Source organism: Enhydra lutris, unplaced genomic scaffold (assembly GCF_002288905.1).
Source record: "Enhydra lutris kenyoni isolate GAN:26980312 unplaced genomic scaffold, ASM228890v2 scaffoldscaffold48, whole genome shotgun sequence".
NCBI lineage: Eukaryota > Metazoa > Chordata > Mammalia > Carnivora > Mustelidae > Enhydra > Enhydra lutris.
In genome coordinates, this window is record NW_019154132.1 from 122,397 (window position 1) to 135,069 (window position 12,673).

The 12,673-nt window shown below is 42.4% G+C and overlaps 1 protein-coding gene across 2 annotated transcripts in view; it reads left to right on the plus strand.

Annotated features, from left to right (window-relative positions):
* Nucleotides 1–919: 919 nt before the first annotated feature.
* LOC111156695 (dual specificity phosphatase 22) overlaps nucleotides 920–12,673 on the plus strand; it is a 63,259-nt gene continuing 51,505 nt past the window's right edge. Inside the window, exon 1 of one of the 2 annotated variants that reach the window (XM_022517723.1) lies at nucleotides 920–1,308. In XM_022517723.1, the coding sequence (XP_022373431.1) occupies nucleotides 1,288–1,308 (21 nt within the window). In that variant the 5' untranslated portion in view covers nucleotides 920–1,287. The remainder of the gene's footprint in view (nucleotides 1,309–12,673) is intronic. The other variant, XM_022517724.1, reaches the window with a different exon arrangement.

A 12,673-nucleotide genomic window follows, 5' to 3' on the forward strand; every position in this document is an offset into this window, starting at 1 on the left:
AAGAAAGTCAGTGTGGCTGTTAAGTTGTTGAGCAAGAAGGAGCAGCTGAAATAAGGTCATCAGGGGTGAGCCCAGCCATATTAGATTGATAATATATGTTCATTTAACATTGGGCACCTATTTTGTACAGAGCATTGCTAACGAAATAAAAATAACACTGAGAAACCCCTACCTCAAGGATTCCGTCCCCAGGGAAGAAAGCTGCTTAGTAGAAGTGACAGAATTCTCAAAACAATTCTACTATAGGTTGGAAAGTATTCTACTGTAGACACAATTATAATGCAGACATTATGCTGTTTAGCAAGGACAGGGGCTTTCCAGAAGCAACTCTATCAACACAGCTAAGCCACCTACTACAGCCAGTTTATATCTGAAGATGGGCACATACTAGACGTCTCATGACACAGTATGAGGTCTGAGATCTGGCCATCTGCTCCCCCACAGTAGGGAGGTTAGGTCATCCCAGAGATGAGTCACTGAGTCCACCTTTCCCCACCGGGTGAGTCTTCTCGGTCTTCGTGGGTGGGGCAGGGCCATAGGAATCCCCCAACCCGGGCCTAAAACTGTCGCCCTCAGAAAACCCAAGAAGGGGAGCTGCGAAGACCAAGGCTCTGATTAGCACCTGATTCACCGAGGCAGTCAAGGAAGGGTGGTGACTACTGGTAACAGGTCTCCCCAGTCGCCCCAGGGGAAAAGGTCTGCGGGAGTTTTGGTGACCCTGATCCCGGGGGAGGTTGCTGCGTTACGTGCTGAGGCCGGGTTGGGGAGGCGCCTGCGCGACCACCAGGCCCCGCCCCCGCCCTGAAGTCCTCCCCAACGGATCATAGCAGCGGCTCCCGGCGCTCGCGTTGCGCGTGCGCTTTGGGCTCAGGCTCCCGCAGCCGGGAAGCTGTGGGCTGCGCAGGGCGGGGCGAGCCGTCGCAGCGCCCGGGAGCCTGACTACAAGTCCCAGGGAGCCGCCGGGGAGGGTTGATTGGGCGCTCACGGGGCGTGCAGTGGCAAAGCGAGACCATTTCCCGGCAAGAGCGCCAGTTCTCTGCTCTGCTCGGCCGGGAAGTCCGGGGCGGACGAGCGGAAAGCTCTTCCATCCAGGCCAGCTACCTGGAGCAAGCCGAGTGGCCTGGATGTCCCTGATTGTTGTTGTTGTTGTTTATACTGCGAGCACGAAATTACTCCCCAGGGCCTCCTCCCCCGCCCGCACCACCTGCTCCTCCCTCCTGTTGTAACATGCCATTAGTGAGCCTGCGACCTCATTTCCAAGGGTGCTAGAGTTCGCATTCAGCCACCATGGGGAATGGGATGAACAAGGTAACGTGTCTTTCTTTCATTTGTGCTGGTTTTGCTTCCACTTTTCAGGCTTCCCCCCGGCTGGTGTTTGCAGGGCAAGGAGAGCCCTCAACGGGTGCCCCCTCTTCGCGAAGGAGGGGCAGCGCGCCTGGCTTGGTGCTTGTGATGTCAATGTCTTTGGGGTGCCCCCCCTCCGCCACGGGCGTCCTGAGGGCTTCCGGGTAAGCAGTCCCCCGCGCCTACCCTGCCAGCCGGTGTGCTTTGCAACTGAGAACAAGCCGTGCCCTTTAAAAACGTTGACACTTGTTCTGCGGAGACCTCAGCTGAGCTCAGAGGGATTGTGGTTTCTTTTTCTCTCCTCCCCTTAACTCCCAAACTCGGCTTTTGAAGCGTCACCACCCACATTATTAGTAAACTGGAGTAGATAAGTGTCTTATATTATTTAATTTCCTCTTTCTCCCACATTTTTTTTTCTTCGTGTGGTCAGAGAAGTTGGCAGAGACCTAAGTCCTGAGGTGTTACCTGGCAAGGGTGGGGGTTGTTGAGAAAACAGATTCAGAGCTGGATTATATGGCTTCTGTAACAAGGGCAACCTGTTGGCTGGCTGCTTGTGCTGATTTTGCCTTATACAAAATCCATGTTACTGTCTTCTTTTTGTCTCTCTTCTGGCCCCCACCGTTGACTCTTCAGTTTCTCTAGAAGCCCCTTCCTAAATTGTGAGATAGCCTGTGTCCTTCCTGACAATGGAAGATACAAGAATTAGCTCTTGCAGTTTAGAGCTGCCTAGGATGTGCATTCATGTCCACCAGGGGTTAAGGATTTTGTGATATGGTACTTTGGATTTAATGAGATACAAAACTTTAAAAAGCCCTCAGCAAAGGCAAGTACCTCTTCACAGGTCTTTAAGTGGTCCTGGATCAGAGCTTAGTTTCCGGCCTAGAGCTTGTCTGTCCCCATTCTAATTCGCTCACATACATCCATATAGAATCAGTTTTCATATTTGGTAGATATAACCATGTGACTGGCTGGCTGGCTTGCTTGCTTTCTTCCTTCCGTTCCTCCCTGTTCTTTCTTTTCTTTTCTCTTTCATCTCTGCACTAGCAGTAGTTTGGATCTTTCAGCTAGAGTGTGAAGTGCGATAGAGAGTGTTAGAAGTTAAGGTTGGGAAGAAAGTGCAGTCCACAGGTAATCCTGGGTACCCAGTTAACTTTTTCACCTGCCCACATCATGTTTCTTGTGTTCTGCGACCCAGTTTATGGAAGAACTGTGTGATTTGGGCCTGCATATCTGAGACTTTATGGTAACCAGAATTGTATTCCTTGTGTGGGGCTTTTTCTTGGGGCGGGGTGGGCAGTGACCAAGATTGGAAACACATTATTTCTCTTGGATAAATACTTGCATTCTGTCCCCATTAAAACTGAAATCCATCAGCACCATGAACCTTCTGCTTGTTAAATGAGAACAGAACAATAAAGGTGCTTCCACAAGTTGGTGGGCTTGTTAGTCATACCTTGGTTTTCCTTTGTTTTTTTCTACTTTTTTTTTTTTACTTGTTGTTCATTCTGCACCGCTTTTAGCATTTAATTTATAGTATTTTTATATTATAATTCAAATAACATACTTAAGGATGTGAATGATTAAGTTTCAAAATTAAGGCTTTTCAGCAAAAGTCATTCATATTCATATCATGATTTTTTACCTTTCAAAGAAAGTAATGAATTTCTTGCTGCTATTATCATAATCATCTTATATTGTAAATAGAGCCACTATATCTAATGCAGAGATGCAGAAACAGAATAGGTTTAGAGAGGTGATTAATTTAACAAATATTTATTGTGTCCCTACTATTAGCCAGCTGCTGTGCTAGTTGAAAGGGCCGAGGGTAAATGACACAGTCTTGAGGTTGAACCAACTGAAGTATTTGCTTCCCACTGTCACAAGCTAGGTTTCCTTTGAAATCGAGGGACAGCTAGATTTTCACCAGGCAGGATGCCTTTTGGAGGACATAGAGCAGCAAGGAAAGAAGAAGCCATCAGGCTCGGCAGCTGGGTTCCAGATGAAGTGCACCAACCCTGGCAGTTAATGGGAGGTTAAGTTATTGGATCCAGAGGGTCCTCACATCCTGCCTAGAATGATAATGCTTCCTTCAGCCCACAATTAGATCATTGATTCAGGTTGATCAAGATAAAAACATGACATAGAGGGGGTGCCTGGGTGCCTCAGTTGATTAAGCATCAGCTCAGGCCTGGATCTCAGGATCCTGGGATAGAGTCCTGCATGGAGCTTCCAGCTTAGTGGGGAGTCTGCTTCTTCCTCTCAATCTCTCTCTCTCTCTCTCTCTCTCTGGCAAATAAATAAATAAAATCTTTTAAAAAATGCACATGAAGAAGGATTTGGGGCAGATTTCTCTAATAAAATGCTTGGCTAGAGAGATTAGATTTTTGTTTCTCATGGGGTATTATAATACTTAAGACTAATAAGATGACAACGAGGATAGGAGTTTCCGTGATAAGCCCTCACCAAAAAGAGTAGCAGGTTCAGAGCCTTGAGAGAACTTTGAGTCAACTGGGAGTTTTCAAAGACTCCACAGAAACACGACATTTGCATGCAACAGGCTGTTTAGTTTAAATCTAATCCCACTAGAGACATTTACTAAATTGATCTTTAGCAGCATAATGAGGCACTCTGCATTATGTCTATGAGCCAGACCACCTAGGCTTTGAGTCCAGGCTCTGCCACTTACCAGCTGGGTGACTTTCGGCAGGTCACTTAACCTCTGTGCACCTCATTTGTAAAATGGGAATGAAAATAACAGCACTGACTTCATGGGGTTATGGTGAAGATCAGATGAGTTACCCTGTGTGGTGAAGTCTCAAAATAGGGCCTGACACACCATAAACTCATTAGTGATTACATTTTTGGCCAATTCAGAGGGTCTACTTGGGAATTGCACAAAAAGTAATCAAAGATTATTTTAGTTGCCTGCCTTTCTCTCCTCTCTATGAATGTCAAACATGAAGGAAAAGAGAAGGTGGCTTTTTCTATTTTGCAATTAATTTAGAACTCTGGGGAGCTTTTTTGGGTTACTTTTCAAAGTCTTTAGATTTCATTTGGGATGAACTGCCATCCTAGCACAAAGGAAAGATTTCCACTCTCTTCACAATCAACAGGAACTAAGTTTCAAACCTAGCATTAGGAACTCAGTCATGTTATTTAATTTCTCTGAGGGTCCATTTCCCAATCTGCACAAAGGGTAAGAAACACTGATTTACCATGGCTACAGTGAGGCTTAGATTTTATAAGCTTGTAGGCACATGATATGAGGCTTAAAAAATAATAGATTACAACTGTTGGGTTCTCTTTTTCTACTTCCTCATCATCTTTGATTGGCTAGAACACAGAAGCCTCTTTCCTCTCGCCTTACGTTGCCTATGTAACAAGCTGTGTCTGCCTCACTGAGGTAGACCTGACGTTTTGCCACACAGGAGACTGGAATGTATGGTGAGAATGTTCTCCATGAGGACGTGAAATGTACATAAAAACTGCTATACTTTAAGCAGTCAGAAGAAAAATCTATGTTGTTTAGTTCTTAAGTTTTCTTTTGCTAAGGATGACCAGCTTCTGTGAGATGGGAAAGAAATCTTGTCCTAATAACCTTACGGCACAGATACTGCAAATCATGCTTTTCGTTCCAAGGGCATTGTATATTTTTATTTGTAAATGGTTTTAGAAAAGCATTTCTATGGTTAGCATTGATTCTGCAAATCAACTTGCTTTTACGGATGGAGAAAATATGAAGCCTAGTTTAAGACATACATGAACAAATTCTAGCTAAGGCTTTTAATTTCTAGATTCTAGCAATGTACTTTGCCACTATTCCTGTAACTTTGAGCAGTTCCTTCTGATCTCAGCTTAAACATTTTTACTCCAGCAGATCTTGACCTAGATTGAATGCCACCTAAAATCGCACTCATCATCTACTTACCCCACTCTCCTCAAGTTGTCGGTCTTAACCCACAGGAACCTCTACACCTCCCCATGTCTCTCTTCCTTTTCTCTTTTCCCTCCACCCTCACACACACACATGCAACCTGTATTGTGCAAAACAGTAGCCATTAGTCACAGGGCTATTGAGTACTAAAATGTGGCTAATTGCAAGTGAGGTGTGATTTAAGTATAAAATACACACCAGACTTTGAAGAGTTAGTACAAAAACTTGTAAACCATTCTATGAATAATTTTGTATGTTGATTGCGGAAATATGTTTATATGTTGTATATTATAAATATTCTAAATATATTTCACTTAAATAAAATATATTAAAATTGACTTCATCTGTTTCTTTTTACTTTTTATGTGGCTACTAGAAAATTTTAAATTATGTATATGGCTTACATTATATTTCCATTGGGCCACCACCATTCCATGAGAAGTCCACTGTGGTGAAAGCGAGGGGGCCAGGGTTATCACAAAGCCTGATTTGGGGTGTCTCTAACAGTCTGCTGCTTTATGCATGTGATCTTGAACAAATCACTTAATATCCCTGAGCTTCAATTTCTTTACCTCTTTCAACTCATAGAAATGATGGTTAGCTTATCTAGTGTCATTTGCTCAAAAATGAATATGATGATACTTCCCAAATTCTTGAGAGAAGCAAATGAAAATTTTTTAGAAGACATTCTTGCAGCCTGTGAAGTGCAAATGTGCACTGCTATTAGTGTGAGTTGATTTGTCCCATTAATGATTATAGTAATGATACTAGTTAAGGATAGCTCTGTTCTCCTTAGGAAGATAAGGCAGTAGAGTGGAGAAAGTTTAGTTCAAGAGGAAAAGATCAAAGACATAAATATCCTCCCCTATGAGGGTTCCTCAACCTCTGCATTATTAACATTTTGGGCTGGGTCAGTCTTTTTTTAAAAATTAACATATATTATTTATTTCAGGTGTATAGGTCTGTGATTCATCAGTCTTACACAATTCACACCACTCACCATAGTACATACCCTCCCAAATGTCCATAATCCAGCCACCCCATCCCTCTCACATCCCAGGCTGGGTCAGTCTTTGTTGTGGGGGTTGTCTTTTGCATTGTAGGAGGTTTAGTAACATTCAAGGCCTCTCCCCACTAGGTACCAGTTGCACTCCTACCCCATTGTGACAGCCAAAAATAATATCTCCAGGAATTCGAAGATATAAGCTGGAGGGCAGAATTGTCCCCCATTGAGAGCCATTGGCCTAGGCTTCTCCCTTCAGAGGAGAAAGTCTGGGTAATCTAGAACTGGATGATTATCAAAAGGTGAATAGGATTACATGTTTATAAAAAAATAAAAATGAAAGAGGAAGGCAAAAAAAAAAAAAAGGTGAATAGGGCCTTAAAGGTTGAGAAGCTCTGTTTTCATATGTTGAGGGGCTAGAAGGTTAGACATCTTTGTGCTGTTACCATGTGACAGCACCTGACTTGGCCACCTTCATAATTTATTCATCTGTCCATCCACCCAGTCATCAGATTATACTATTGAGCACCTGCTATTGTCAAGGCACTGTGCTAGAGCCCGTACTGGGAAATGAATGTGAAAGACAGGAAGACCCTGTCATCCAGCCCCAGGCAGCTTACAGAGGAGTCCTTCTGTGGGAGATAAGCACACCGTGTACGCAGCTGTGTAGACAGACTGCTGTTTGCTGGTACTCTGTCTCCTGTCCCCATTACTACCTTCTGGATATTTTTTCTTTTCAACATTAGAGTTTTATTTTATGTTGAAGGAACAAATGCTTAAGGCTTTATTCTAAGTGCATACAAAATTATTCTCAGATTCTTTTCTCTTTTCTTTCCTTTTTTTTTTTTTAAGAGCACAAGCAGAAGGTAGGGGGTAGAGGGAAAGGGACAGAATCTTAAGCAGACTCTGTGCTGGGTGCAGAGACCAACATGGGTTCTATCTCAATGACCCTGAGATCATGACCTCAGGTGAAATAAAGAGTTGGATGCTCAACTGACTGAGCCACCCAGGTGCTCCAAGAGTATTCTCAGATTCATCCTTTTGCAAATGCAAACTGGTTAAGCCCATGGCCAAATGGCATTAAGAAAGTCTGTGACATTTAACCCTTCACAGAATCCACCAAAGTTCTCCCCCTCCTTCCTGGCTTTGAAACCCAGAAAGGTCTTTCTGACCTAGGAAGAATTAAGATTATCCCACCCCCAACAGCCTTGTCCTGCTGCTTGATTTTATCTGAATTTTATCTCTTAAATCTGTTTGGGTGGTGGTCTTAGATTGCATGGTATCTTGAAGCACTAAGAGAAATGTTTAAAAAATAAACTCAAAATATTTATTGCCCTTAGAAGCAGTATTGTTTTGTTCATAAGTGCTTTTTTGTGGTGAAGGATTTGATTTTATGCACTTCTGTATAGACAGTGTTAGTATAGTGTGGGTGTGAAGGATATTGATCAAGAGGAGCCATTAAACATGGAGAATCTTTAGCATGGTTTCAAAGTATTTCTGCAGGAGTCTGCCTTCATTTCCTGTCTCTACACAGTCTTTTACCAGTAAACAAGAATCTTTTTTTGACTAGAAAGAGTGCTAGAGAGCATCTTCCATTGCCTTTTATTATCTCTTTATGTGCTGGACTCTGTGGCAGGCTCTTGAAACAGAGCAGGGAAGACAATAGACAAACCCCCTGCTTCAAGGTCAATCAAAAAAGTAAGCAAATATAAAATAATTTTAAGTACTGATAAATATGATGAAGAAAATAACAAGGGGTTGTGATGGAGAGTGACAGGGAATTTAATGGTCATGAGAGACTTCCTTAAGAGCTGTCATCTTATGGGAGACTTAAAGGACAAGGCACCACTCAGGTGAACAATGGAGGAAGAACATCCTCTGCAGAGGGAATAAAAATTATTTCTGAGGCCCAAAGACAATTAGGACCAATCTGGTGGTTCTTATCCTAGAGTCATAGAACATTCTGAAACATATCCAAACTGCATATACAAACTTCTTTCTTTGATCTATGCTTTTCTTTGCTCCCAGGTGGCAATGATTTCACTTTCCTTGTGTTCTTGCTTCTGGCTTAAGTTCAGACTTCATGAATTGACTGACTATTCATCCACTTTGTCCCAGATGAACACTCTGCTCTTCCATGGTCTCTATAAGCTATCTTTCTGCTGGAAAATTATTTCATTTCATTTTCTCTTTCTCTGTACTTAAGGATTACCAGCAACAATCATGCCAGGGAAGTGGATAGGTCAAAATTTTGGGGTGGGGGGAGGTCAAATTTTTTGTTTCAAGTTTGAATTATGAAGCTGACTAGAGTAGAAGTTTAAATATTTATGGGGTTTCTATTCTTCTTGAAAACAAAAAAATGTAATTTCGCACCGTGCCAGTGGTTAGCCTTCCTTTCTCTTATTTTGTAATTCTATATGGAAGAAACTACAGAAACTGGAATTGAGCCATTCACTTTCTGTTTTTGGCCCTCGAAATGCTAGTTTACTCTTGTGGTCTTGAAAATGGAGTTTAAAGTTTACTGACATAGCTCTGTCTTCTTTTTGCATATGTGGAATTTAAGAAATAAAACAGATGAATTTGGGGGAGGGGCAGAAAAGAGACAAACCAGAGAACAAACTGAAGGTTGCTGGAGGGGAGGGGGGTTGGGCTTGGGTTAGATGGTTGATGGAGAATAAGGATGAGCACCAAGTGTTGGATATAAGTGATAAATCACTGAATTCTACACCTAAAACTAATATTACACTGTATGTTAACTAACTGGAGTTTAGATAAAGACTTGGAAAAGAAAAAAAGAAAAAAATTTTAGGGACATCTGGGTGGCTCAGTCGGTTAAGCCTCTGCCTCTGGCTCAGGACCTGATCCCAAGGTCCTGGGATGGCTTGCTCAGTGGGGAGCCTGCTTCTCCCTCTGCCTGCTCTGCCTGTTGATCCCCCTGCTTATGGTCTCTCTCTCCCTCTCTGACAAAGGAATAAATAAATCTTTTTAAAAAATAAATTTTAAATGCATACGAAATGTGCATCTTAACTGATTTTTAGTAAGTTAGCTCTTTGATTTTGGTAAGATTAAGCCTCGGTCTTTGCCAGCACTCTGACCTGGCCTCCTTTTGGGATGCTGCTCTCATCCAGCACTGGCCCCTGTGCTGCTGCTGTGACCATCACTGACCCCTATAGAAACCTGCCCAGGGCAGAACAGGGGCAAGGTTTGATTTCTTAGGCTTTACTCATCATTGTTTTTCATGTCTCTGCTTTCCTTGCTTTACTTCCTCCTACCTTATTCACATTCTCTTTTTGTTCATCTATTCATTGAAGAAACATTTACTTGAGTAACTAGGAATCAAGGGAGAACCATCCAAGTTTAGAGAGAACATACTCACAATACATCATATCTGATGCAAGCAGCAGATAGAAGTCATAAACTTGATGTCCATGGGCTATAGTCAGCATGCAGATGTGTTTTGTCTATCAAAATATTTAAGGTTTTGTGGGGGGTTTTTTTATGTAGTTGATAGCAGTTGAAAATTGGGTTGTTTCCCTTAAAACCTGGATGCTAGAATTGGGGGTCTCGCCCTGCATCTTTGAATGGTTACTTCAGCTCTGGGGAAGTTTAGGGAAAGAACTAGGCATGGGGCTGAGGTTGCAGACATAGCAACTTCAGTACCTGAAGGTCTCAATTGCTGAGGTACCAGATTTAGTTTCTATGGTGACAGCTACTTGGAACCCTAAGAAGGTTTTAATCTGAAGAGTTACATAGTTTTGCACTTGGAGTCTGGTTGAGGATTCCTTTGAAGGGATCCATCCAAAGGTAGAGAGATCTTTAGGAGGCTGTTACAAGTCAGAGGGGAGGCACTAAGAAACTGAACAAAGGTACTGCACCGAAGTTTCAAGAGGAGCAGACAAATTGGGGAGCTATTGAGGAGTGGTGAAGTCCTTAATGAGGTTGAGTAAAGTCCAGAGTGGGGGAGGAATCTCCTGTTGGAGTGATCTCTAACTCTTTTTTGGAGTGCCAGTGGGGCTGCTGCTTACAAGGTGGGTAGGACTTTGCTAGTCTGTGACTTGCCTGAAGGTCTGTACAGCTCATTTGCATTTATGCATTTTTACTGGGTTGAAAGCCCTACACCAGGGTCAGTGTTTGTAAGCAACAAAATCCAAATGTGGCTGCTTTGGGTACAATAGGTAGGATGTTCGACCCAGCAATCGCACTACTGGGTATTTACCTTGAAGATAGAAATGTAGTGATCCGAAGGGGCACATGCACCCGAATGTTTATGTCCACAATGTCCACAGTCCGCAGCAATGTCCACAATAGCCAAACTATGGAAAGAACCTAGATGTCCATCAACAGATGAATCAATAAAGGAGATGTGGTATGTATATATATATATATATATATATATATATATATATATACATACACACACAATGGAATACTATGCAGCCATCAAAATAAATGAAAACTTGCCATTTGCAATGACGTGGATGGAACTAGAGGGTATTATGCTGAGTGAAATAAGTCAGTCAGAGAAAGACAAAATTATCATATGATCTCTCTGATATGAGGAATTTGAGAGGCAGCGTGGAGGGCTTGGGGGGTAGGGAAGGAAAAAATGAAACAAGATGGGATCAGGAGGGAGACAAACCATAAGAGACTCTTAATGTCACAAAACAATCTGAGGGCTGCTGGGGAAAGGAGGGGTAGGGAGAGGATGGTTGGGTTATGGACATTGGGGAGGGTATGTGCTATGGTGAGTGCTGTGAAATGTGTAAGCCTGACAATTCACAGACCTGTACCCCTGGGGCTAATAATACAATGTATGTTAATAAAAATAATTATTTATAAAAAAATATTAGCCATAAAAAAACACAAAACAATAAGTAGGATGGCCAGGAAGTTGGGAGAACTAGATTAAGGCTAACTTGCCAGAAGCAGATCCTAGAACTGATCTGGTGAGAGCATTTCTGGGGCTGCTCCAAGATACTGCTGATGCTATTTTGGGTTCTAGATGTGCTACCAGCCCTACTGCCCCTGTTGGGGGAGAGAATATTGTGGGTTATCTCTGGATTCTGGTCTGGAGCAGCTGTTGCACTTTTGTCACATTTCCGTGTCACAGCAGCAAAGGCAAATGCAAGCAGTCAGTCATCTGGTATTGGCAGCTTCTGTAGTAAGAGCTGGGCTCTGCTTCCTACCAAGACTCTAAATTGCGGGGAAATTCCTCAGACATAGGAAAGGGCTTCAGAGGCTAGGAAACCAGTGAAATAATTGTCTATTATAGGGTTTATAATTTTTTAGTATAGCCAAGGGGGATGAGGGACCCCAAATAGTGGGGATCACTTCTCTGTTTAAAGAGAATATTGAGAGCAAAGAAGTGTGATATTGCAAAGTAGGACCAGTAAAGGGTATTGGGAAACTGGAGGTTACTTGGTTTGGCTGCAAATTGGAGAGAAATGGGGGAAATCCTTCAGGGGTAAGTTGGAGCCATCATGTGGAAGCCAAATTGAAATTTTCAGTTGAATTTCAGTTTTGGCTTTCATTTTCTTTGGAAAGGGTTTGCTACTAAACATTATCTAGAAAATGACCCAGTGAGAATATGACCTTACAAAATTAATTTGATGGGACAGAGAAGCTAGTTCAATGGATACTGCTCTAGCCCATGTATGAGCTCATGCTCTGACTGCGGGAGAAGCAGCCAGGACTGTGCTAGGACTTTGTAACTCACGGGTCAGAGAGAGGCACAAGGGAGTGTGGAGGGGAGTGCCATGGTGGGAATGGGGTCCAGATTTTCATTCTAGGGGACTGGGAGAAGGTGACATCATCAGGAGACTTGAGGAATTGATAATGGGAGTGGAAAGATAATGTTATGTTTTAGATACCAGTGCAGGGAGTAGAAGCTTGACTAGAGTTGGCTTCTAAAGGATGGATTTAGTAATCATAAAACCATGGCTCTAGAGCAGCGGGGCACAGAGGTGATCTAATCTCATGTCCTTGCTTTATTTTATTTAAAAAATAATATGAAGTGTATTAGTTTATTTTGGTAGAGAAAACAGTAGAAGTACAAAAAAGAAAAGCAAAACTGGGCCATAATCTTTTCCCTAAATAACCCCTCTTGACTTAAAAAGGAAAAAAGTAAATTGAAGTAAAGCATGCACACAATTAGAACATCGAAACCATATAGAAAAGTTCAAAGATAAAGACAGAAATGGCCCTTCTTGGACCCTCCCCACCAGCCCCCAGTGTTCCCCTTACAGAGGTAATATGATAATGAAGACATTGACTGCATACACAACTTTACCTTTCCTCTATTTTTATCATGACATTTCCAAGATATGTTAAATAAAAATACATGAAAATATCTTTCTAATGGTCCCACACATCTTAATCATCTTAGTGGTACT